This window comes from Aptenodytes patagonicus, chromosome 20, assembly GCF_965638725.1.
Source record: "Aptenodytes patagonicus chromosome 20, bAptPat1.pri.cur, whole genome shotgun sequence".
Taxonomy (NCBI): domain Eukaryota; kingdom Metazoa; phylum Chordata; class Aves; order Sphenisciformes; family Spheniscidae; genus Aptenodytes; species Aptenodytes patagonicus.
In genome coordinates this window covers 6,140,949-6,165,726 of record NC_134968.1, presented here as the reverse complement: position 1 = coordinate 6,165,726, position 24,778 = coordinate 6,140,949, and the positions used below count along the sequence as shown (strand labels likewise).

Below are 24,778 nucleotides of genomic sequence, written 5' to 3'. Positions count from 1 at the left end.
CCTGGCCTCTCCCGGGAAGCTAGTGCCTGTGTCTTGTCAATACCACATTCCCTCCCGACTGCTTGCATCACAGTGTCGAGCTCACTGAGGAGAAAGGAAAGGTGTACACAGCAAAGTGGACGGTAGTCACTGAACAAGGTAGCGTAACTCTATCCCGACCCAAATCAGCAGAGAAACTTAGAAACCATAGGGTCACTCAATGCATGACTAAGCACACTCAATGCAACAATTGTGTTGACAATCACTGCACAACTGTCCCCAGCAACCCCCTCCCAGAACCACCCCTGAGCAACACCTCTCCCCTTGGGCATCTTAGGAGAGCATCTGCAGGGGAGAGGATGACACAGAGGCATGGGCTGGGATGCAGCAGAACTTTAATGAGTCAAAAGAGGGAAACGAGGCCGCTCTGAGTTGGAGTCCCTAGTGCGGGGAGCACCAGGGGCAGAAAGGAGTCCACGCCCCACGGCTGTGGCGGAGGTCCCGCCAGGTGTCCATCTGCCTGCCCTACAGAGGGAGCAGGGCCAGCAGGTCCTCCCTAGGCTGGCTTTGTGGGGCTCACAGCCCAGGGCAGCACAAGAGAACCAGGACGCAAGAGGGGAAGGAGAGAGTGGAAGAGGGGAAAGGCAGGCATGGGCCGTGCTTTCTGAGGACCAAGGCTGGCCCCGTCCTTTTGCAAGGGGTGCTGGGGTTGCTCGGCCCCTCTGAAAGCAGCAAGCCGATGGTCCGTCCCCAGTCCGGTACCGTCTTGTGGGTCCCTGGGGGCCTTCCCCAGGGCCATCGCCAGCAGCTTTAGCAGGGGAGGCACCTCCTGCCGCAGTAGCCGCTGCCGAGGCCGGAGAGGCCAAAACCTCCGGAGGAGATGGGCACTCCCTGAGAGCTGAGGATGCTGCCAACGGCAGCGGAGGAGGAGGATCCCACGGCGGTGTTCTGCGGGAAGGAGCTGAGGATGGGGCCGGGCAGGGTCACCACCACGGGGGAGGGCTGGATGACGACGGTGGAGTCCTGGCACTGCTTGACACAGGGCTCATTGCAGCTGTTGGCCAGCGGGGTCGGGCCACAGGGCTGGCATGGCAGGCACGGGTTGTAGCAGGACATGTCTTGTGGCTGGAGGTGCAGCTGGGAGAGAGGGCAGGGGATAATAAAGCACGAGGGGTAGTTGGAGTGCAGCCCGTCAGCCCACCATGAGGGAGACCCTTTCCCTCAGCCCAGAGGAGCCCCACCAAGAGCGACAAAGCCCAGGGAGGTCCTGACCTAGCCCATAGCTCAGGAGACACCCCAGCCAAGCTCCAACCTCTCTCCACGCCACACCTTCTTCTCCCTTCCCTCTCCCGTGGCAACCAGACTCAAGACCCAGCATAGGACAAAGAGACAGGTATGTGCTGAGAAATCGCAGAGGAGGAGGAGGAGGAGGAGGAGGAGGAGGAGGAGGAGGAGGAGGAGGAGGAAGACAAGAAATGGCTGCAAACTCACGTTGTTCCCAAGGAGATGAAGGCGAGAGGAGTGGGTGAGAGAATGAGGAGAAGGGCCCGCTTTTATACGGCTCCTGCACCGCCCCAGGCCCACAGTCACTGCAGGCGGGCAGTAATTTTCCAGCAGACTCACCTCCAAAGCAAAATAGCCTACCTAATGGCACTGGTTGTGTTTTGGTTTCCATCAGTGCTGCCATTTCATTTCCTCATTTTTGACATGACCATTACGCCACAGAGGCTCTTTTGAAGTATTGGGATGAGAGGCCCAAGGTTTTTCCTGAGCAAGATCGTGTCAGTATGGGCAGAAGATGTGACCCCAAGTGCTAGACGTGGCTGTGCAGACAGAGAATATGGGTCTGGGGAAATCTGGTGAGGTTGTTTACAACTCCCTGGAAAGAAAGACGGGCATGTCTTCCCACCAGTGCAGTCCTCTCCTGGGTGCCCAAAGGCTCCTGTGGCTTGAGGACATGCCGCATCCTTCTCCCACCCTGACCGCCTCCCTGCTCGCTCCAGCAGTCACTGATCATTGCCTCTATAGGCAGGTGGGCTGCGGTGCTGGTTTCAAATGCCTTCGCCCAAGGAAAGCCTCTCCTTGCTGGAGACATTTGCTGGTTTCTTTGGCAAAGTCGTCCCCTCTCATGGCAGTCTCTGGGGGTCCCCAGCCAGTGCCGTCAGCAGGCTTGCGGAAGGAGAACGTTGCCTTCCCAAAACCTCTGATTCCTCAACAAGCCCCGTGGAGTCGTGTCCCTCCTCACTACGTGAGGGGTGTGTTGGGGCTCGGGACAGCGCCTTGTTCCTCCCACTCTCCTCGCACCACCGCACACTTTGGCCACACGCTTTGGACGCTGACCTGCAGGACACACAATAGCCTGGCCTGGAGCTCTGTACTCGGGTACAGCCCAGTGCTCAGAGCTCGATTTCACCGGTCAGGGATGGAGCTGCCCTAGCCGCAGGGGAATTCAGCCCTGCGTGGGACACGGGCCTGCAGACAGCACCCACTCCTGGCTTGGCCTCGTGCCAAAAGGCTGACACACGGCCAATCCAAAATTAGAGTGTGACTCGCCATGGGTAGGGAGAGTCTATCCCAGAAAGCTTGCCTTGCTCTCCTGGGACGCGTCCCAGCTGCCTCCGTGTCTGCAAGGCAGGGAAGCGCATCACCTCCTTGATGTAGTCTGAGAGCTGGTTTTGTATCTGACCACGTCCCCTCCCTGAGCATCCCCAGGCACGTGGCGCTGCAGGGTCCTGCCAGCCCTCGCTCGCTGGGGAGCTGCGGGAAGCCTCCTTGCTTTCCCAGTGGTGCTGGGTTGTGCTCCAAGCTGAGGAGGCCTTTGGGGCGTGGTAAAGAAGGCATGCTGAAGCACGGATGCCAGGAGAAGACATATCGCCTGGGACCCAGGGATGAGTCCCAACCAGTGGGGAGATGTTTTCTGCAACCCTTTCTTTCCACCCATTCAGCATTCAGGAGAGCTCCTCACCGCAGCCCGGTCTCTTTGGCCGGGAAGATGAGGCCTGTGCGTCTGTTCCCTTCCACCCTCCATGCCTCTCCCCAAGGCTGACCCTTCCCCCGCAGGCAGATCTACCCAGATGAGGTTCAAGGGCTCTAAGATCGTAGCATAGTTCAGTCCCCCGTCCGTACTGATGCAAGAGGTTCCTCCCTTCCAGCTGCAGGACTCGCCATTTGTCATTCCTGAATGCCACGGGGCTCCTGTGGCCCAGTCCGCCAGCAGGTCGAGGTCTCCCTTGACAGCAGCCCTGCCCTGGAGCACATCAGCTGGCTTGTACGGGTTGACTTTTCTCAGGCAGTCCTTGATTTGATGCCCACCCACTGCTGGGAGGGCTCCCCCTCCTTCCTTCAACTCTTTCAGAGGGCACAGCAGCCTGGGAGACCTTGTGGGTGAAGACTGAGAGAGAGAAGGCGTTGGCTGCCCCCAGCCTGCTCTCTGTCCACTTTCAGGAAATCAGCCGCCCTAGCCAGCAGTGGGCCCACATTTTCCTCCATCAGCCTTCAGCTACTCTTGTAGGGGTGGATGTTGCTCCTGATGCTTGTTGCCTGTTGCTCTTGATGCCCCTTGAAGACTCCAGGCAGGCTGAGCTTTGGCTCTCCTAGCAGCATCCCAACATGCCTAGGAATTATTTCCAAATTCCTCCTTTGCAGCTCATCCCTCCTTCCACCTCCCGGATGCTGCCTTTTGACGTTGCTGCTCTTGCCTTGAGTAGCCCACTTAGCCAAAGCCGGACTGCTGAGACGTCTGTTTGATTTCCTGAGTGTTGGGCTGGACCCTTCTTGCTCTTCGACCGTGAGGTGCCTAAGGCGCTGCCAGCTTTCCTGAGCTCTTTTGAGCTTCACAGCTGCCTCCATGGCATCCTGCCTACCAGCTGCCCGACTAGGCTGAAGTCAGCGTGCCTGAAGCCCAGGGCTGTACTCTGCTACTTGCTTTCCTCCCTGCCATCAGGTCTTGAACACCAGTGTTTCTCAGGTGTGACAACCAAGGCTGCCCTTCATTCCAGTGCTCCCAGCCAGTTCTTCCTTCTTAGGGGCAGCTGTGCAGCACCCCTCTTTTGCCCATGACAGAATCGCAGGATCCTTGAGGTTGGCAGGGACCTCTGGAGATCGTCTAGTCCAACCGTCCCTGCTCAAAGCGCGGTCAGCCTTTGGAGGATGCTCAGGGCCAAGTCCTGTCAAGCTCTGGATACCTACAAGGATGGAGAATCCACAACCTGTCCGTGGCAACCCCAGCTGGCACTTGAGCACCCTCACACTAACAAAGTCTTTTCTTATGTTTTTGTGGAATTTCCCGTGTTTCAATATGTGCCTATTACCTCTTGGCCCTTCACTGGATGGGGCTCAGGAGAGTCTGGCTCTACGTTCTTGACTCTCTCCCATCAGCTCTTTTGCCCATCGCTAAGAACTTAGGGGGCCTTCTCTCCTCCAGGGTGAAGAACACCACCTCTCACAGCCCCTCCTGCCTCAGGGGCTCCAGTCGCTTCATGGGCTCCGTGGCCCTTTGCTGGACTCGCACCAGTACGGCCATGCCTCTGTCATACTGGAGAGCCGTGAACTGGACACTCTTTGTGGCAGCTGTGGTCTCAGCAGTGCTGAGCCAAGAAGAGGGATCAAATTTACAAGCTCGAGAAGTGGGCCCATGTGAACCTCATGAGGTTCAACAAGGCCAAGTGCAAGGTCCTGCACCTGGGTCGGGGCAACCCCCGGTATCAATACTGGCTGGGGGATGAAGGGACTGAGAGCAGCCCTGCCGAGAAGGACTTGGGGGTACTGGTGAATGAAAAGCTGGACATGAGCCGGCAATAGGTGCTCGCAGCCCAGAAAGCCAACCCCATCCTGGGCTGCATAAAAAGAAGCGTGTCCAGCAGGTCGAGGGAGGTGATTCTCCGCTTCTAGTCCACTCTCGTTAGACCCCAGCTGGAGTACTGCATCCCGCTCTAGAGTCCGCAGCACAAGAAGGACATGGACCTGTTGGAGTGGGTCCAGAGAAGGGCTACAAAAATGATCAGAGGGATGGAACTCATCTCCTGTGAGGACAGGCTGAGCGAGTTGGGGTTGTTCAGCCTGGAGAAGAGAAGGCTCCGGGGAGACCTTGCTGCAGCCTTTCAGTACTTAAAGGGGGCTTATAAGGAAGTCGGAGAGGGACCTTTTATCAAGGTCTGTAGTGACAGGAAAAGGAGCAACAGTTTTAAACTCAAATAGGGTAGATGTAGATTGGACATAAGGAAGAAATTTCTTGCGATGAGGGTGATGAGACACTGCAAAAAGTTGCCCAGAGACTGATGGGATGTCCCTTCATTGGAAGTGTTCAAGGTCAGGGTTGACGGAACTTTGAGTAACATGATCTAGTGACAGATGTCCCTGCCCACGGCAGGAGGGTTGGACTAGATGATCTTTAAAGGTCTCTTCCAACCCAAACCATTCTATGATTCTATGATAGCATGGTTCTATGATAAGGCATCCCTCTGCACTGTGTTCCTCCCTTTGAGAATGCTATGGTTAGGATGGGTTCTCCTGGCCTCTCCCGGGAAGCTAGTGCCTGTGTCTTGTCAATACCACATTCCCTCCCGACTGCTTGCATCACAGTGTCGAGCTCACTGAGGAGAAAGGAAAGGTGTACACAGCAAAGTGGACGGTAGTCACTGAACAAGGTAGCGTAACTCTATCCCGACCCAAATCAGCAGAGAAACTTAGAAACCATAGGGTCACTCAATGCATGACTAAGCACACTCAATGCAACAATTGTGTTGACAATCACTGCATGACTGTCCCCAGCAACCCCCTCCCAGAACCACCCCTGAGCAACACCTCTCCCCCTGGGCATCTTAGGAGAGCATCTGCAGGGGAGAGGATGACACAGAGGCATGGGCTGGGATGCAGCAGAACTTTAATGAGTCAAAAGAGGGAAACGAGGCCGCTCTGAGTTGGAGTCCCTAGTGCGGGGAGCACCAGGGGCAGAAAGGAGTCCGCGCCCCACGGCTGTGGCGGAGGTCCCGCCAGGTGTCCATCTGCCTGCCCTACAGAGGGAGCAGGGCCAGCAGGTCCTCCCTAGGCTGGCTTTGTGGGGCTCACAGCCCAGGGCAGCACAAGAGAACCAGGACGCAAGAGGGAAAGGAGAGAGTGGAAGAGGGGAAAGGCAGGCATGGGCCGTGCTTTCTGAGGACCAAGGCTGGCCCCGTCCTTTTGCAAGGGGTGCTGGGGTTGCTCGGCCCCTCTGAAAGCAGCAAGCCGATGGTCCGTCCCCAGTCCGGTACCGTCTTGTGGGTCCCTGGGGGCCTTCCCCAGGGCCATCGCCAGCAGCTTTAGCAGGGGAGGCACCTCCTGCCGCAGTAGCCGCTGCCGAGGCCGGAGAGGCCAAAACCTCCGGAGGAGATGGGCACTCCCTGAGAGCTGAGGATGCTGCCAACGGCAGCGGAGGAGGAGGATCCCACGGCGGTGTTCTGCGGGAAGGAGCTGAGGATGGGGCCGGGCAGGGTCACCACCACGGGGGAGGGCTGGATGACGACGGTGGAGTCCTGGCACTGCTTGACACAGGGCTCATTGCAGCTGTTGGCCAGCGGGGTCGGGCCACAGGGCTGGCATGGCAGGCACGGGTTGTAGCAGGACATGTCTTGTGGCTGGAGGTGCAGCTGGGAGAGAGGGCAGGGGATAATAAAGCACGAGGGGTAGTTGGAGTGCAGCCCGTCAGCCCACCATGAGGGAGACCCTTTCCCTCAGCCCAGAGGAGCCCCACCAAGAGCGACAAAGCCCAGGGAGGTCCTGACCTAGCCCATAGCTCAGGAGACACCCCAGCCAAGCTCCAACCTCTCTCCACGCCACACCTTCTTCTCCCTTCCCTCTCCCGTGGCAACCAGACTCAAGACCCAGCATAGGACAAAGAGACAGGTATGTGCTGAGAAATCGCAGAGGAGGAGGAGGAGGAGGAGGAGGAGGAGGAGGAGGAGGAGGAGGAGGAGGAAGACAAGAAATGGCTGCAAACTCACGTTGTTCCCAAGGAGATGAAGGCGAGAGGAGTGGGTGAGAGAATGAGGAGAAGGGCCCGCTTTTATACGGCTCCTGCACCGCCCCAGGCCCACAGTCACTGCAGGCGGGCAGTAATTTTCCAGCAGACTCACCTCCAAAGCAAAATAGCCTACCTAATGGCACTGGTTGTGTTTTGGTTTCCATCAGTGCTGCCATTTCATTTCCTCATTTTTGACATGACCATTACGCCACAGAGGCTCTTTTGAAGTATTGGGATGAGAGGCCCAAGGTTTTTCCTGAGCAAGATCGTGTCAGTATGGGCAGAAGATGTGACCCCAAGTGCTAGACGTGGCTGTGCAGACAGAGAATATGGGTCTGGGGAAATCTGGTGAGGTTGTTTACAACTCCCTGGAAAGAAAGACGGGCATGTCTTCCCACCAGTGCAGTCCTCTCCTGGGTGCCCAAAGGCTCCTGTGGCTTGAGGACATGCCGCATCCTTCTCCCACCCTGACCGCCTCCCTGCTCGCTCCAGCAGTCACTGATCATTGCCTCTATAGGCAGGTGGGCTGCGGTGCTGGTTTCAAATGCCTTCGCCCAAGGAAAGCCTCTCCTTGCTGGAGACATTTGCTGGTTTCTTTGGCAAAGTCGTCCCCTCTCATGGCAGTCTCTGGGGGTCCCCAGCCAGTGCCGTCAGCAGGCTTGCGGAAGGAGAACGTTGCCTTCCCAAAACCTCTGATTCCTCAACAAGCCCCGTGGAGTCGTGTCCCTCCTCACTACGTGAGGGGTGTGTTGGGGCTCGGGACAGCGCCTTGTTCCTCCCACTCTCCTCGCACCACCGCACACTTTGGCCACACGCTTTGGACGCTGACCTGCAGGACACACAATAGCCTGGCCTGGAGCTCTGTACTCGGGTACAGCCCAGTGCTCAGAGCTCGATTTCACCGGTCAGGGATGGAGCTGCCCTAGCCGCAGGGGAATTCAGCCCTGCGTGGGACACGGGCCTGCAGACAGCACCCACTCCTGGCTTGGCCTCGTGCCAAAAGGCTGACACACGGCCAATCCAAAATTAGAGTGTGACTCGCCATGGGTAGGGAGAGTCTATCCCAGAAAGCTTGCCTTGCTCTCCTGGGACGCGTCCCAGCTGCCTCCGTGTCTGCAAGGCAGGGAAGCGCATCACCTCCTTGATGTAGTCTGAGAGCTGGTTTTGTATCCAGGGCCCTTCTGCCACGTCCCCTCCCTGAGCATCCCCAGGCACGTGGCGCTGCAGGGTCCTGCCAGCCCTCGCTCGCTGGGGAGCTGCGGGAAGCCTCCTTGCTTTCCCAGTGGTGCTGGGTTGTGCTCCAAGCTGAGGAGGCCTTTGGGGCGTGGTAAAGAAGGCATGCTGAAGCACGGATGCCAGGAGAAGACATATCGCCTGGGACCCAGGGATGAGTCCCAACCAGTGGGGAGATGTTTTCTGCAACCCTTTCTTTCCACCCATTCAGCATTCAGGAGAGCTCCTCACCGCAGCCCGGTCTCTTTGGCCGGGAAGATGAGGCCTGTGCGTCTGTTCCCTTCCACCCTCCATGCCTCTCCCCAAGGCTGACCCTTCCCCCGCAGGCAGATCTACCCAGATGAGGTTCAAGGGCTCTAAGATCGTAGCATAGTTCAGTCCCCCGTCCGTACTGATGCAAGAGGTTCCTCCCTTCCAGCTGCAGGACTCGCCATTTGTCATTCCTGAATGCCACGGGGCTCCTGTGGCCCAGTCCGCCAGCAGGTCGAGGTCTCCCTTGACAGCAGCCCTGCCCTGGAGCACATCAGCTGGCTTGTACGGGTTGACTTTTCTCAGGCAGTCCTTGATTTGATGCCCACCCACTGCTGGGAGGGCTCCCCCTCCTTCCTTCAACTCTTTCAGAGGGCACAGCAGCCTGGGAGACCTTGTGGGTGAAGACTGAGAGAGAGAAGGCGTTGGCTGCCCCCAGCCTGCTCTCTGTCCACTTTCAGGAAATCAGCCGCCCTAGCCAGCAGTGGGCCCACATTTTCCTCCATCAGCCTTCAGCTACTCTTGTAGGGGTGGATGTTGCTCCTGATGCTTGTTGCCTGTTGCTCTTGATGCCCCTTGAAGACTCCAGGCAGGCTGAGCTTTGGCTCTCCTAGCAGCATCCCAACATGCCTAGGAATTATTTCCAAATTCCTCCTTTGCAGCTCATCCCTCCTTCCACCTCCCGGATGCTGCCTTTTGACGTTGCTGCTCTTGCCTTGAGTAGCCCACTTAGCCAAAGCCGGACTGCTGAGACGTCTGTTTGATTTCCTGAGTGTTGGGCTGGACCCTTCTTGCTCTTCGACCGTGAGGTGCCTAAGGCGCTGCCAGCTTTCCTGAGCTCTTTTGAGCTTCACAGCTGCCTCCATGGCATCCTGCCTACCAGCTGCCCGACTAGGCTGAAGTCAGCGTGCCTGAAGCCCAGGGCTGTACTCTGCTACTTGCTTTCCTCCCTGCCATCAGGTCTTGAACACCAGTGTTTCTCAGGTGTGACAACCAAGGCTGCCCTTCATTCCAGTGCTCCCAGCCAGTTCTTCCTTCTTAGGGGCAGCTGTGCAGCACCCCTCTTTTGCCCATGACAGAATCGCAGGATCCTTGAGGTTGGCAGGGACCTCTGGAGATCGTCTAGTCCAACCGTCCCTGCTCAAAGCGCGGTCAGCCTTTGGAGGATGCTCAGGGCCAAGTCCTGTCAAGCTCTGGATACCTACAAGGATGGAGAATCCACAACCTGTCCGTGGCAACCCCAGCTGGCACTTGAGCACCCTCACACTAACAAAGTCTTTTCTTATGTTTTTGTGGAATTTCCCGTGTTTCAATATGTGCCTATTACCTCTTGGCCCTTCACTGGATGGGGCTCAGGAGAGTCTGGCTCTACGTTCTTGACTCTCTCCCATCAGCTCTTTTGCCCATCGCTAAGAACTTAGGGGGCCTTCTCTCCTCCAGGGTGAAGAACACCACCTCTCACAGCCCCTCCTGCCTCAGGGGCTCCAGTCGCTTCATGGGCTCCGTGGCCCTTTGCTGGACTCGCACCAGTACGGCCATGCCTCTGTCATACTGGAGAGCCGTGAACTGGACACTCTTTGTGGCAGCTGTGGTCTCAGCAGTGCTGAGCCAAGAAGAGGGATCAAATTTACAAGCTCGAGAAGTGGGCCCATGTGAACCTCATGAGGTTCAACAAGGCCAAGTGCAAGGTCCTGCACCTGGGTCGGGACAACCCCCGGTATCAATACTGGCTGGGGGATGAAGGGACTGAGAGCAGCCCTGCCGAGAAGGACTTGGGGGTACTGGTGAATGAAAAGCTGGACATGAGCCGGCAATAGGTGCTCGCAGCCCAGAAAGCCAACCCCATCCTGGGCTGCATAAAAAGAAGCGTGTCCAGCAGGTCGAGGGAGGTGATTCTCCGCTTCTAGTCCACTCTCGTTAGACCCCACCTGGAGTACTGCATCCCGCTCCAGAGTCCGCAGCACAAGAAGGACATGGACCTGTTGGAGTGGGTCCAGAGAAGGGCTACAAAAATGATCAGAGGGATGGAACTCATCTCCTGTGAGGACAGGCTGAGCGAGTTGGGGTTGTTCAGCCTGGAGAAGAGAAGGCTCCGGGGAGACCTTGCTGCAGCCTTTCAGTACTTAAAGGGGGCTTATAAGGAAGTCGGAGAGGGACCTTTTATCAAGGTCTGTAGTGACAGGAAAAGGAGCAACAGTTTTAAACTCAAATAGGGTAGATGTAGATTGGACATAAGGAAGAAATTTCTTGCGATGAGGGTGATGAGACACTGCAAAAAGTTGCCCAGAGACTGATGGGATGTCCCTTCACTGGAAGTGTTCAAGGTCAGGGTTGACGGAACTTTGAGTAACATGATCTAGTGACAGATGTCCCTGCCCACGGCAGGAGGGTTGGACTAGATGATCTTTAAAGGTCTCTTCCAACCCAAACCATTCTATGATTCTATGATAGCATGGTTCTATGATAAGGCATCCCTCTGCACCGTGTTCCTCCCTTTGAGAATGCTATGGTTAGGATGGGTTCTCCTGGCCTCTCCCGGGAAGCTAGTGCCTGTGTCTTGTCAATACCACATTCCCTCCTGACTGCTTGCATCACAGTGTCGAGCTCACTGAGGAGAAAGGAAAGGTGTACACAGCAAAGTGGACGGTAGTCACTGAACAAGGTAGCGTAACTCTATCCCGACCCAAATCGGCAGAGAAACTTAGAAACCATAGGGTCACTCAATGCATGACTAAGCACACTCAATGCAACAATTGTGTTGACAATCACTGCACGACTGTCCCCAGCAACCCCCTCCCAGAACCACCCCTGAGCAACACCTCTCCCCCTGGGCATCTTAGGAGAGCGTCTGCAGGGGAGAGGATGACACAGAGGCATGGGCTGGGATGCAGCAGAACTTTAATGAGTCAAAAGAGGGAAACGAGGCCGCTCTGAGTTGGAGTCCCTAGTGCGGGGAGCACCAGGGGCAGAAAGGAGTCCGCGCCCCACGGCTGTGGCGGAGGTCCCGCCAGGTGTCCATCTGCCTGCCCCACAGAGGGAGCAGGGCCAGCAGGTCCTCCCTAGGCTGGCTTTGTGGGGCTCACAGCCCAGGGCAGCACAAGAGAACCAGGACGCAAGAGGGAAAGGAGAGAGTGGAAGAGGGGAAAGGCAGGCATGGGCCGTGCTTTCTGAGGACCAAGGCTGGCCCCGTCCTTTTGCAAGGGGTGCTGGGGTTGCTCGGCCCCTCTGAAAGCAGCAAGCCAATGGTCCGTCCCCAGTCCGGTACCGTCTTGTGGGTCCCTGGGGGCCTTCCCCAGGGCCATCGCCAGCAGCTTTAGCAGGGGAGGCACCTCCTGCCGCAGTAGCCGCTGCCGAGGCCGGAGAGGCCAAAACCTCCGGAGGAGATGGGCACTCCCTGAGAGCTGAGGATGCTGCCAACGGCAGCGGAGGAGGAGGATCCCACGGCGGTGTTCTGCGGGAAGGAGCTGAGGATGGGGCCGGGCAGGGTCACCACCACGGGGGAGGGCTGGATGACGACGGTGGAGTCCTGGCACTGCTTGACACAGGGCTCATTGCAGCTGTTGGCCAGCGGGGTCGGGCCACAGGGCTGGCATGGCAGGCACGGGTTGTAGCAGGACATGTCTTGTGGCTGGAGGTGCAGCTGGGAGAGAGGGCAGGGGATAATAAAGCACGAGGGGTAGTTGGAGTGCAGCCCGTCAGCCCACCATGAGGGAGACCCTTTCCCTCAGCCCAGAGGAGCCCCACCAAGAGCGACAAAGCCCAGGGAGGTCCTGACCTAGCCCATAGCTCAGGAGACACCCCAGCCAAGCTCCAACCTCTCTCCACGCCACACCTTCTTCTCCCTTCCCTCTCCCATGGCAACCAGACTCAAGACCCAGCATAGGACAAAGAGACAGGTATGTGCTGAGAAATCGCAGAGGAGGAGGAGGAGGAGGAGGAGGAGGAGGAGGAGGAGGAGGAGGAGGAGGAGGAGGAGGAGGAGGAGGAAGACAAGAAATGGCTGCAAACTCACGTTGTTCCCAAGGAGATGAAGGCGAGAGGAGTGGGTGAGAGAATGAGGAGAAGGGCCCGCTTTTATACGGCTCCTGCACCGCCCCAGGCCCACAGTCACTGCAGGCGGGCAGTAATTTTCCAGCAGACTCACCTCCAAAGCAAAATAGCCTACCTAATGGCACTGGTTGTGTTTTGGTTTCCATCAGTGCTGCCATTTCATTTCCTCATTTTTGACATGACCATTACGCCACAGAGGCTCTTTTGAAGTATTGGGATGAGAGGCCCAAGGTTTTTCCTGAGCAAGATCGTGTCAGTATGGGCAGAAGATGTGACCCCAAGTGCTAGACGTGGCTGTGCAGACAGAGAATATGGGTCTGGGGAAATCTGGTGAGGTTGTTTACAACTCCCTGGAAAGAAAGACGGGCATGTCTTCCCACCAGTGCAGTCCTCTCCTGGGTGCCCAAAGGCTCCTGTGGCTTGAGGACATGCCGCATCCTTCTCCCACCCTGACCGCCTCCCTGCTCGCTCCAGCAGTCACTGATCATTGCCTCTATAGGCAGGTGGGCTGCGGTGCTGGTTTCAAATGCCTTCGCCCAAGGAAAGCCTCTCCTTGCTGGAGACATTTGCTGGTTTCTTTGGCAAAGTCGTCCCCTCTCATGGCAGTCTCTGGGGGTCCCCAGCCAGTGCCGTCAGCAGGCTTGCGGAAGGAGAACGTTGCCTTCCCAAAACCTCTGATTCCTCAACAAGCCCCGTGGAGTCGTGTCCCTCCTCACTACGTGAGGGGTGTGTTGGGGCTCGGGACAGCGCCTTGTTCCTCCCACTCTCCTCGCACCACCGCACACTTTGGCCACACGCTTTGGACGCTGACCTGCAGGACACACAATAGCCTGGCCTGGAGCTCTGTACTCGGGTACAGCCCAGTGCTCAGAGCTCGATTTCACCGGTCAGGGATGGAGCTGCCCTAGCCGCAGGGGAATTCAGCCCTGCGTGGGACACGGGCCTGCAGACAGCACCCACTCCTGGCTTGGCCTCGTGCCAAAAGGCTGACACACGGCCAATCCAAAATTAGAGTGTGACTCGCCATGGGTAGGGAGAGTCTATCCCAGAAAGCTTGCCTTGCTCTCCTGGGACGCGTCCCAGCTGCCTCCGTGTCTGCAAGGCAGGGAAGCGCATCACCTCCTTGATGTAGTCTGAGAGCTGGTTTTGTATCCAGGGCCCTTCTGCCACGTCCCCTCCCTGAGCATCCCCAGGCACGTGGCACTGCAGGGTCCTGCCAGCCCTCGCTCGCTGGGGAGCTGCGGGAAGCCTCCTTGCTTTCCCAGTGGTGCTGGGTTGTGCTCCAAGCTGAGGAGGCCTTTGGGGCGTGGTAAAGAAGGCATGCTGAAGCACGGATGCCAGGAGAAGACATATCGCCTGGGACCCAGGGATGAGTCCCAACCAGTGGGGAGATGTTTTCTGCAACCCTTTCTTTCCACCCATTCAGCATTCAGGAGAGCTCCTCACCGCAGCCCGGTCTCTTTGGCCGGGAAGATGAGGCCTGTGCGTCTGTTCCCTTCCACCCTCCATGCCTCTCCCCAAGGCTGACCCTTCCCCCGCAGGCAGATCTACCCAGATGAGGTTCAAGGGCTCTAAGATCGTAGCATAGTTCAGTCCCCCGTCCGTACTGATGCAAGAGGTTCCTCCCTTCCAGCTGCAGGACTCGCCATTTGTCATTCCTGAATGCCACGGGGCTCCTGTGGCCCAGTCCGCCAGCAGGTCGAGGTCTCCCTTGACAGCAGCCCTGCCCTGGAGCACATCAGCTGGCTTGTACGGGTTGACTTTTCTCAGGCAGTCCTTGATTTGATGCCCACCCACTGCTGGGAGGGCTCCCCCTCCTTCCTTCAACTCTTTCAGAGGGCACAGCAGCCTGGGAGACCTTGTGGGTGAAGACTGAGAGAGAGAAGGCGTTGGCTGCCCCCAGCCTGCTCTCTGTCCACTTTCAGGAAATCAGCCACCCTAGCCAGCAGTGGGCCCACATTTTCCTCCATCAGCCTTCAGCTACTCTTGTAGGGGTGGATGTTGCTCCTGATGCTTGTTGCCTGTTGCTCTTGATGCCCCTTGAAGACTCCAGGCAGGCTGAGCTTTGGCTCTCCTAGCAGCATCCCAACATGCCTAGGAATTATTTCCAAATTCCTCCTTTGCAGCTCATCCCTCCTTCCACCTCCCGGATGCTGCCTTTTGACGTTGCTGCTCTTGCCTTGAGTAGCCCACTTAGCCAAATCCGGACTGCTGAGACGTCTGTTTGATTTCCTGAGTGTTGGGCTGGACCCTTCTTGCTCTTCGACCGTGAGGTGCCTAAGGCGCTGCCAGCTTTCCTGAGCTCTTTTGAGCTTCACAGCTGCCTCCATGGCATCCTGCCTACCAGCTGCCCGACTAGGCTGAAGTCAGCGTGCCTGAAGCCCAGGGCTGTACTCTGCTACTTGCTTTCCTCCCTGCCATCAGGTCTTGAACACCAGTGTTTCTCAGGTGTGACAACCAAGGCTGCCCTTCATTCCAGTGCTCCCAGCCAGTTCTTCCTTCTTAGGGGCAGCTGTGCAGCACCCCTCTTTTGCCCATGACAGAATCGCAGGATCCTTGAGGTTGGCAGGGACCTCTGGAGATTGTCTAGTCCAACCGTCCCTGCTCAAAGCGCGGTCAGCCTTTGGAGGATGCTCAGGGCCAAGTCCTGTCAAGCTCTGGATACCTACAAGGATGGAGAATCCACAACCTGTCCGTGGCAACCCCGGCTGGCACTTGAGCACCCTCACACTAACAAAGTCTTTTCTTATGTTTTTGTGGAATTTCCCGTGTTTCAATATGTGCCTATTACCTCTTGGCCCTTCACTGGATGGGGCTCAGGAGAGTCTGGCTCTACGTTCTTGACTCTCTCCCATCAGCTCTTTTGCCCATCGCTAAGAACTTAGGGGGCCTTCTCTCCTCCAGGGTGAAGAACACCACCTCTCACAGCCCCTCCTGCCTCAGGGGCTCCAGTCGCTTCATGGGCTCCGTGGCCCTTTGCTGGACTCGCACCAGTACGGCCATGCCTCTGTCATACTGGAGAGCCGTGAACTGGACACTCTTTGTGGCAGCTGTGGTCTCAGCAGTGCTGAGCCAAGAAGAGGGATCAAATTTACAAGCTCGAGAAGTGGGCCCATGTGAACCTCATGAGGTTCAACAAGGCCAAGTGCAAGGTCCTGCACCTGGGTCGGGGCAACCCCCGGTATCAATACTGGCTGGGGGATGAAGGGATTGAGAGCAGCCCTGCCGAGAAGGACTTGGGGGTACTGGTGAATGAAAAGCTGGACATGAGCCGGCAATAGGTGCTCGCAGCCCAGAAAGCCAACCCCATCCTGGGCTGCATAAAAAGAAGCGTGTCCAGCAGGTCGAGGGAGGTGATTCTCCGCTTCTAGTCCACTCTCGTTAGACCCCACCTGGAGTACTGCATCCCGCTCCAGAGTCCGCAGCACAAGAAGGACATGGACCTGTTGGAGTGGGTCCAGAGAAGAGCTACAAAAATGATCAGAGGGATGGAACTCATCTCCTGTGAGGACAGGCTGAGCGAGTTGGGGTTGTTCAGCCTGGAGAAGAGAAGGCTCCGGGGAGACCTTGCTGCAGCCTTTCAGTACTTAAAGGGGGCTTATAAGGAAGTCGGAGAGGGACCTTTTATCAAGGTCTGTAGTGACAGGAAAAGGAGCAACAGTTTTAAACTCAAATAGGGTAGATGTAGATTGGACATAAGGAAGAAATTTCTTGCGATGAGGGTGATGAGACACTGCAAAAAGTTGCCCAGAGACTGATGGGATGTCCCTTCATTGGAAGTGTTCAAGGTCAGGGTTGACGGAACTTTGAGTAACATGATCTAGTGACAGATGTCCCTGCCCACAGCAGGAGGGTTGGACTAGATGATCTTTAAAGGTCTCTTCCAACCCAAACCATTCTATGATTCTATGATAGCATGGTTCTATGATAAGGCATCCCTCTGCACCGTGTTCCTCCCTTTGAGAATGCTATGGTTAGGATGGGTTCTCCTGGCCTCTCCCGGGAAGCTAGTGCCTGTGTCTTGTCAATACCACATTCCCTCCCGACTGCTTGCATCACAGTGTCGAGCTCACTGAGGAGAAAGGAAAGGTGTACACAGCAAAGTGGACGGTAGTCACTGAACAAGGTAGCGTAACTCTATCCCGACCCAAATCGGCAGAGAAACTTAGAAACCATAGGGTCACTCAATGCATGACTAAGCACACTCAATGCAACAATTGTGTTGACAATCACTGCACGACTGTCCCCTGCAACCCCCTCCCAGAACCACCCCTGAGCAACACCTCTCCCCCTGGGCATCTTAGGAGAGCATCTTCAGGGGAGAGGATGACACAGAGGCATGGGCTGGGATGCAGCAGAACTTTAATGAGTCAAAAGAGGGAAACGAGGCCGCTCTGAGTTGGAGTCCCTAGTGCGGGGAGCACCAGGGGCAGAAAGGAGTCCGCGCCCCACGGCTGTGGCGGAGGTCCCGCCAGGTGTCCATCTGCCTGCCCCACAGAGGGAGCAGGGCCAGCAGGTCCTCCCTAGGCTGGCTTTGTGGGGCTCACAGCCCAGGGCAGCACAAGAGAACCAGGACGCAAGAGGGAAAGGAGAGAGTGGAAGAGGGGAAAGGCAGGCATGGGCTGTGCTTTCTGAGGACCAAGGCTGGCCCCGTCCTTTTGCAAGGGGTGCTGGGGTTGCTCGGCCCCTCTGAAAGCAGCAAGCCGATGGTCCGTCCCCAGTCTGGTACCGTCTTGTGGGTCCCTGGGGGCCTTCCCCAGGGCCATCGCCAGCAGCTTTAGCAGGGGAGGCACCTCCTGCCGCAGTAGCCGCTGCCGAGGCCGGAGAGGCCAAAACCTCCGGAGGAGATGGGCACTCCCTGAGAGCTGAGGATGCTGCCAACGGCAGCGGAGGAGGAGGATCCCACGGCGGTGTTCTGCGGGAAGGAGCTGAGGATGGGGCCGGGCAGGGTCACCACCACGGGGGAGGGCTGGATGACGACGGTGGAGTCCTGGCACTGCTTGACACAGGGCTCATTGCAGCTGTTGGCCAGCGGGGTCGGGCCACAGGGCTGGCATGGCAGGCACGGGTTGTAGCAGGACATGTCTTGTGGCTGGAGGTGCAGCTGGGAGAGAGGGCAGGGGATAATAAAGCACGAGGGGTAGTTGGAGTGCAGCCCGTCAGCCCACCATGAGGGAGACCCTTTCCCTCAGCCCAGAGGAGCCCCACCAAGAGCGACAAAGCCCAGGGAGGTCCTGACCTAGCCCATAGCTCAGGAGACACCCCAGCCAAGCTCCAACCTCTCTCCACGCCACACCTTCTTCTCCCTTCCCTCTCCCATGGCAACCAGACTCAAGACCCAGCATAGGACAAAGAGACAGGTATGTGCTGAGAAATCGCAGAGGAGGAGGAGGAGGAGGAGGAGGAGGAGGAGGAGGAGGAGGAGGAGGAGGAGGAGGAGGAGGAGGAAGACAAGAAATGGCTGCAAACTCACGTTGTTCCCAAGGAGATGAAGGCGAGAGGAGTGGGTGAGAGAATGAGGAGAAGGGCCCGCTTTTATACGGCTCCTGCACCGCCCCAGGCCCACAGTCACTGCAGGCGGGCAGTAATTTTCCAGCAGACTCACCTCCAAAGCAAAATAGCCTACCTAATGGCACTGGTTGTGTTTTGGTTTCCATCAGTGCTGCCATTTCATTTCCTCATTTTTGACATGACCATTACGCCACAGAGGCTCTTTTGAAGTATTGGGATGAGAGGCCCAAGGTTTTTCCTGAGCAAGATCGTGTCAGTATGGGCAGAAGATGTGACCCCAAGTGCTAGACGTGGCTGTGCAGACAGAGAATATGGGTCTGGGGAAATCTGGTGAGGTTGTTTACAACTCCCTGGAAAGAAAGACGGGCATGTCTTCCCACCAGTGCAGTCCTCTCCTGGGTGCCCAAAGGCTCCTGTGGCTTGAGGACATGCCGCATCCTTCTCCCACCCTGACCGCCTCCCTGCTCGCTCCAGCAGTCACTGATCATTGCCTCTATAGGCAGGTGGGCTGCGGTGCTGGTTTCAAATGCCTTCGCCCAAGGAAAGCCTCTCCTTGCTGGAGACATTTGCTGGTTTCTTTGGCAAAGTCGTCCCCTCTCATGGCAGTCTCTGGGGGTCCCCAGCCAGTGCCATCAGCAGGCTTGCGGAAGGAGAACGTTACCTTCCCAAAACCTCTGATTCCTCAACAAGCCCCGTGGAGTCGTGTCCCTCCTCACTACGTGAGGGGTGTGTTGGGGCTCGGGACAGCGCCTTGTTCCTCCCACTCTCCTCGCACCACCGCACACTTTGGCCACACGCTTTGGACGCTGACCTGCAGGACACACAATAGCCTGGCCTGGAGCTCTGTACTCGGGTACAGCCCAGTGCTCAGAGCTCGATTTCACCGGTCAGGGATGGAGCTGCCCTAGCCACAGGGGAATTCAGCCCTGCGTGGGACACGGGCCTGCAGACAGCACCCACTCCTGGCTTGGCCTCGTGCCAAAAGGCTGACACACGGCCAATCCAAAATTAGAGTGTGACTCGCCATGGGTAGGGAGAGTCTATCCCAGAAAGCTTGCCTTGCTCTCCTGGGATGCGTCCCAGCTGCCTCCGTGTCTGCAAGGCAGGGAAGTGCATCACCTCCTTGATGTAGTCTGAGAGCTGGTTTTGTATCCAGGGCCCTTCTGCCACGTCCCCTCCCTGAGCATCCCCAGGCACGTGGCACTGCAGGGTCCTGCCAGCCCTCGCTCGCTGGGGAGCTGCGGGAAGCCTCCTTGCTTTCCCAGTGGTGCTGGGTTGTGCTCCAAGCTGAGGAGGCCTTTGGGGCGTGGTAAAGAAGGCATGCTGAAGCACGGATGCCAGGAGAAGACATATCGCCTGGGACCCAGGGATGAGTCCCAACCAGTGGGGAGATGTTTTCTGCAACCCTTTCTTTCCACCCATTCAGCATTCAGGAGAGCTCCTCACCGCAGCCCGGTCTCTTTGGCCGGGAAGATGAGGCCTGTGCGTCTGTTCCCTTCCACCCTCCATGCCTCTCCCCAAGGCTGACCCTTCCCCCGCAGGCAGATCTACCCAGATGAGGTTCAAGGGCTCTAAGATCGTAGCATAGTTCAGTCCCCCGTCCGTACTGATGCAAGAGGTTCCTCCCTTCCAGCTGCAGGACTCGCCATTTGTCATTCCTGAATGCCACGGGGCTCCTGTGGCCCAGTCCGCCAGCAGGTCGAGGTCTCCCTTGACAGCAGCCCTGCCCTGGAGCACATCAGCTGGCTTGTACGGGTTGACTTTTCTCAGGCAGTCCTTGATTTGATGCCCACCCACTGCTGGGAGGGCTCCCCCTCCTTCCTTCAACTCTTTCAGAGGGCACAGCAGCCTGGGAGACCTTGTGGGTGAAGACTGAGAGAGAGAAGGCGTTGGCTGCCCCCAGCCTGCTCTCTGTCCACTTTCAGGAAATCAGCCGCCCTAGCCAGCAGTGGGCCCACATTTTCCTCCATCAGCCTTCAGCTACTCTTGTAGGGGTGGATGTTGCTCCTGATGCTTGTTGCCTGTTGCTCTTGATGCCCCTTGAAGACTCCAGGCAGGCTGAGCTTTGGCTCTCCTAGCAGCATCCCAACATGCCTAGGAATTATTTCCAAATTCCTCCTTTGCAGCTCATCCCTCCTTCCACCTCCCGGATGCTGCCTTTTGACGTTGCTGCTCTTGCCTTGAGTAGCCCACTTAGCCAAAGCCGGACTGCTGAGACGTCTGTTTGATTTCCTGAGTGTTGGGCTGGACCCTTCTTGCTCTTCGACCGTGAGGTGCCTAAGGCGCTGCCAGCTTTCCTGAGCTCTTTTGAGCTTCACAGCTGCCTCCATGGCATCCTGCCTACCAGCTGCCCGACTAGGCTGAAGTCAGCGTGCCTGAAGCCCAGGGCTGTACTCTGCTACTTGCTTTCCTCCCTGCCATCAGGTCTTGAACACCAGTGTTTCTCAGGTGTGACAACCAAGGCTGCCCTTCATTCCAGTGCTCCCAGCCAGTTCTTCCTTCTTAGGGGCAGCTGTGCAGCACCCCTCTTTTGCCCATGACAGAATCGCAGGATCCTTGAGGTTGGCAGGGACCTCTAGAGATCGTCTAGTCCAACCGTCCCTGCTCAAAGCGCGGTCAGCCTTTGGAGGATGCTCAGGGCCAAGTCCTGTCAAGCTCTGGATACCTACAAGGATGGAGAATCCACAACCTGTCCGTGGCAACCCCAGCTGGCACTTGAGCACCCTCACACTAACAAAGTCTTTTCTTATGTTTTTGTGGAATTTCCCGTGTTTCAATATGTGCCTATTACCTCTTGGCCCTTCACTGGATGGGGCTCAGGAGAGTCTGGCTCTACGTTCTTGACTCTCTCCCATCAGCTCTTTTGCCCATCGCTAAGAACTTAGGGGGCCTTCTCTCCTCCAGGGTGAAGAACACCACCTCTCACAGCCCCTCCTGCCTCAGGGGCTCCAGTCGCTTCATGGGCTCCGTGGCCCTTTGCTGGACTCGCACCAGTACGGCCATGCCTCTGTCATACTGGAGAGCCGTGAACTGGACACTCTTTGTGGCAGCTGTGGTCTCAGCAGTGCTGAGCCAAGAAGAGGGATCAAATTTACAAGCTCGAGAAGTGGGCCCATGTGAACCTCATGAGGTTCAACACGGCCAAGTGCAAGGTCCTGCACCTGGGTCGGGGCAACCCCCGGTATCAATACTGGCTGGGGGATGAAGGGATTGAGAGCAGCCCTGCTGAGAAGGACTTGGGGGTACTGGTGAATGAAAAGCTGGACGTGAGCCGGCAATAGGTGCTCGCAGCCCAGAAAGCCAACCCCATCCTGGGCTGCATAAAAAGAAGCGTGTCCAGCAGGTCGAGGGAGGTGATTCTCCGCTTCTAGTCCACTCTCGTTAGACCCCAGCTGGAGTACTGCATCCCTCTCTAGAGTCCGCAGCACAAGAAGGACATGGACCTGTTGGAGTGGGTCCAGAGAAGGGCTACAAAAATGATCAGAGGGATGGAACTCATCTCCTGTGAGGACAGGCTGAGCGAGTTGGGGTTGTTCAGCCTGGAGAAGAGAAGGCTCCGGGGAGACCTTGCTGCAGCCTTTCAGTACTTAAAGGGGGCTTATAAGGAAGTCGGAGAGGGACCTTTTATCAAGGTCTGTAGTGACAGGAAAAGGAGCAACAGTTTTAAACTCAAATAGGGTAGATGTAGATTGGACATAAGGAAGAAATTTCTTGCGATGAGGGTGATGAGACACTGCAAAAAATTGCCCAGAGACTGATGGGATGTCCCTTCACTGGAAGTGTTCAAGGTCAGGGTTGACGGAACTTTGAGTAACATGATCTAGTGACAGATGTCCCTGCCCACGGCAGGAGGGTTGGACTAGATGATCTTTAAAGGTCTCTTCCAACCCAAACCATTCTATGATTCTATGATAGCATGGTTCTATGATAAGGCATCCCTCTGCACTGTGTTCCTCCCTTTGAGAATGCTATGGTTAGGATGGGTTCTCCTGGCCTCTCCCGGGAAGCTAGTGCCTGTGTCTTGTCAATACCACATTCCCTCCTGACTGCTTGCATCACAGTGTCGAGCTCACTGAGGAGAAAGGAAAGGTGTACACAGCAAAGTGGACGGTAGTCACTGAACAAGGTAGCGTAACTCTATCCCGACCCAAATCGGCAGAGAAACTTAGAAACCATAGGGTCACTCAATGCATGACTAAGCACACTCAATGCAACAATTGTGTTGACAATCACTGCACGACTGTCCCCAGCAACCCCCTCCCAGAACCACCCCTGAGCAACACCTCTCCCCCTGGGCATCTTAGGAGAGCATCTGCAGGGGAGAGGATGACACAGAGGCATGGGCTGGGATGCAGCAGAACTTTAATGAGTCAAAAGAGGGAAACGAGGCCGCTCTGAGTTGGAGTCCCTAGTGCGGGGAGCACCAGGGGCAGAAAGGAGTCCGCGCCCCACGGCTGTGGCGGAGGTCCCGCCAGGTGTCCATCTGCCTGCCCCACAGAGGGAGCAGGGCCAGCAGGTCCTCCCTAGGCTGGCTTTGTGGGGCTCACAGCCCAGGGCAGCACAAGAGAACCAGGACGCAAGAGGGAAAGGAGAGAGTGGAAGAGGGGAAAGGCAGGCATGGGCCGTGCTTTCTGAGGACCAAGGCTGGCCCCGTCCTTTTGCAAGGGGTGCTGGGGTTGCTCGGCCCCTCTGAAAGCAGCAAGCCGATGGTCCGTCCCCAGTCCGGTACCGTCTTGTGGGTCCCTGGGGGCCTTCCCCAGGGCCATCGCCAGCAGCTTTAGCAGGGGAGGCACCTCCTGCCGCAGTAGCCGCTGCCGAGGCCGGAGAGGCCAAAACCTCCGGAGGAGATGGGCACTCCCTGAGAGCTGAGGATGCTGCCAACGGCAGCGGAGGAGGAGGATCCCACGGCGGTGTTCTGCGGGAAGGAGCTGAGGATGGGGCCGGGCAGGGTCACCACCACGGGGGAGGGCTGGATGACGACGGTGGAGTCCTGGCACTGCTTGACACAGGGCTCATTGCAGCTGTTGGCCAGCGGGGTCGGGCCACAGGGCTGGCATGGCAGGCACGGGTTGTAGCAGGACATGTCTTGTGGCTGGAGGTGCAGCTGGGAGAGAGGGCAGGGGATAATAAAGCACGAGGGGTAGTTGGAGTGCAGCCCGTCAGCCCACCATGAGGGAGACCCTTTCCCTCAGCCCAGAGGAGCCCCACCAAGAGCGACAAAGCCCAGGGAGGTCCTGACCTAGCCCATAGCTCAGGAGACACCCCAGCCAAGCTCCAACCTCTCTCCACGCCACACCTTCTTCTCCCTTCCCTCTCCCGTGGCAACCAGACTCAAGACCCAGCATAGGACAAAGAGACAGGTATGTGCTGAGAAATCGCAGAGGAGGAGGAGGAGGAGGAGGAGGAGGAGGAGGAGGAGGAGGAGGAGGAAGACAAGAAATGGCTGCAAACTCACGTTGTTCCCAAGGAGATGAAGGCGAGAGGAGTGGGTGAGAGAATGAGGAGAAGGGCCCGCTTTTATACGGCTCCTGCACCGCCCCAGGCCCACAGTCACTGCAGGCGGGCAGTAATTTTCCAGCAGACTCACCTCCAAAGCAAAATAGCCTACCTAATGGCACTGGTTGTGTTTTGGTTTCTGTCAGTGCTGCCATTTCATTTCCTCATTTCTGACACGCCTGGTCTGCCATGCAGGTTCCTTTCATGTGCTGGAAAGAGAGGCCCAAGGATATGCCAGGCAGGATCGTGTCATTGCAGGCACAAGATGCCTCCTAAGTGCTGGAGAGGTCCACGTGGCATTGAATCAGGCAAAGCATGTGGAGGGCAACCAGAAGGGCTTCTCCCAGGTAGGTCGTCGGCAAAAGCAAGGCTTGGTCAAAGGCAGCCCCAGCACTGAATGGGGCAGCTTCGCTGGGGACAGGGGTTACGGGAAAGGCAGAGGTAGTCCAAGGGTTCTTGGCCTTGGCCTTTATTGGCAGGGTTTTCTCTTGAGAGATCAGGCTCCTGATATTCCTCAGAACGTCTGGAGCCGGGAAGACTTACCTGCAGTAGAGGAGGATCAGGTGTGGGAGCATTTAAACAGATTGGACTGACATGAGCGCATGCGACCAGGTGCCATGCCCCCGAGGGGGTTAGTTGGTGTCTCTACAAGGCCGCTCTCAACTCCCTTTGAAAGTCCCGGCAGTCAAGGAATGCCTCTGAGGACCGGAAGAAAGCTAATGGGCCTCCTGTCTTCAAGAAGGGCACGAAGGAGGAGCCAGGGAATGGCAGGCCGGTCAGGCTCACCTCGATCTCTGCAAAGGTGATGGAGCAAATCATCCTGGAAGCCCTTTCGCAAGATGAAAGGACAAGAAGTGGTCAGCATGGATTTATGGAGGGGAAAGCAGGCCTGACCAACCTCACGGCCTTCTTTGATGACGTGCCTGGCTCCGGTGGGTGAGGGACATTCAGCAAATGTTGTTAATCTCATCTAACCAAGGCTTTTGACGCTGTCTGCTGTAGCAATCCTTACAGACCAACTGACAAAATACAGGCTGGGGAAGAGGGCAGTGCAGGGGATGGAAATCTGGCATGGCTGCTGGTCTCCAAGGGTTGTGATGAGTGGCACGAAGTCCAGCTGGCAGACACTCTCTCCTGGTGCACCGCAGGGGTCCAGACCGGGGCCAATAGTGTTTAACCCCTTTATGCAAAGTCCTGCAGTGGGGAAGGAAGAACCTCCTGCACCACTACAGGCCGGGGCTGATGGGCTGCCAAAGAACTTTG

The 24,778-nt window shown here is 57.1% G+C and overlaps 5 protein-coding genes across 5 annotated transcripts; all 5 read right to left on the bottom strand.

Moving 5' to 3' along the window:
* Positions 1 to 604: 604 nt before the first annotated feature.
* Positions 605 to 1,488, bottom strand: LOC143169373 (feather keratin 1-like). The gene is made up of 2 exons (XM_076356706.1): positions 1,471 to 1,488; positions 605 to 1,116 (listed from the first exon to the last, which is right to left on the bottom strand). Exon 2 carries the CDS (start codon positions 1,093 to 1,095, stop codon positions 790 to 792), a length of 306 nt encoding a protein of 101 aa, XP_076212821.1. The 5' UTR covers positions 1,096 to 1,116; positions 1,471 to 1,488; the 3' UTR covers positions 605 to 789.
* A 4,355-nt stretch (positions 1,489 to 5,843) lies between these two features.
* Positions 5,844 to 6,974, bottom strand: LOC143169357 (feather keratin 1-like). Its single transcript, XM_076356688.1, has 2 exons — positions 6,957 to 6,974; positions 5,844 to 6,602 (listed from the first exon to the last, which is right to left on the bottom strand). Exon 2 carries the CDS (start codon positions 6,579 to 6,581, stop codon positions 6,276 to 6,278), a length of 306 nt encoding a protein of 101 aa, XP_076212803.1. The 5' UTR covers positions 6,582 to 6,602; positions 6,957 to 6,974; the 3' UTR covers positions 5,844 to 6,275.
* A 4,732-nt stretch (positions 6,975 to 11,706) lies between these two features.
* Positions 11,707 to 12,488, bottom strand: LOC143169356 (feather keratin 1-like). The gene is made up of 2 exons (XM_076356686.1): positions 12,471 to 12,488; positions 11,707 to 12,098 (listed from the first exon to the last, which is right to left on the bottom strand). Exon 2 carries the CDS (start codon positions 12,075 to 12,077, stop codon positions 11,772 to 11,774), a length of 306 nt encoding a protein of 101 aa, XP_076212801.1. The 5' UTR covers positions 12,078 to 12,098; positions 12,471 to 12,488; the 3' UTR covers positions 11,707 to 11,771.
* Positions 12,489 to 17,138: 4,650 nt separating this feature from the next.
* On the bottom strand, positions 17,139 to 17,999 carry LOC143169363 (feather keratin 1-like). Its single transcript, XM_076356696.1, has 2 exons — positions 17,982 to 17,999; positions 17,139 to 17,612 (listed from the first exon to the last, which is right to left on the bottom strand). The coding sequence occupies exon 2, from the start codon at positions 17,589 to 17,591 to the stop codon at positions 17,286 to 17,288; it is 306 nt and encodes a 101-aa protein (XP_076212811.1). The 5' UTR covers positions 17,592 to 17,612; positions 17,982 to 17,999; the 3' UTR covers positions 17,139 to 17,285.
* A 4,365-nt stretch (positions 18,000 to 22,364) lies between these two features.
* On the bottom strand, positions 22,365 to 23,492 carry LOC143169352 (feather keratin 1-like). Its single transcript, XM_076356680.1, has 2 exons — positions 23,475 to 23,492; positions 22,365 to 23,123 (listed from the first exon to the last, which is right to left on the bottom strand). Exon 2 carries the CDS (start codon positions 23,100 to 23,102, stop codon positions 22,797 to 22,799), a length of 306 nt encoding a protein of 101 aa, XP_076212795.1. The 5' UTR covers positions 23,103 to 23,123; positions 23,475 to 23,492; the 3' UTR covers positions 22,365 to 22,796.
* Positions 23,493 to 24,778: the final 1,286 nt, after the last annotated feature.

Coding starts and splice junctions, on each gene's coding strand:
- LOC143169357 (XM_076356688.1), bottom strand. CDS start 6,581: ATGTCCTGCTACAACCCGTGCCTGCCATGCCAGCCCTGTGGCCCGACC.
- LOC143169373 (XM_076356706.1), bottom strand. CDS start 1,095: ATGTCCTGCTACAACCCGTGCCTGCCATGCCAGCCCTGTGGCCCGACC.
- LOC143169356 (XM_076356686.1), bottom strand. CDS start 12,077: ATGTCCTGCTACAACCCGTGCCTGCCATGCCAGCCCTGTGGCCCGACC.
- LOC143169352 (XM_076356680.1), bottom strand. CDS start 23,102: ATGTCCTGCTACAACCCGTGCCTGCCATGCCAGCCCTGTGGCCCGACC.
- LOC143169363 (XM_076356696.1), bottom strand. CDS start 17,591: ATGTCCTGCTACAACCCGTGCCTGCCATGCCAGCCCTGTGGCCCGACC.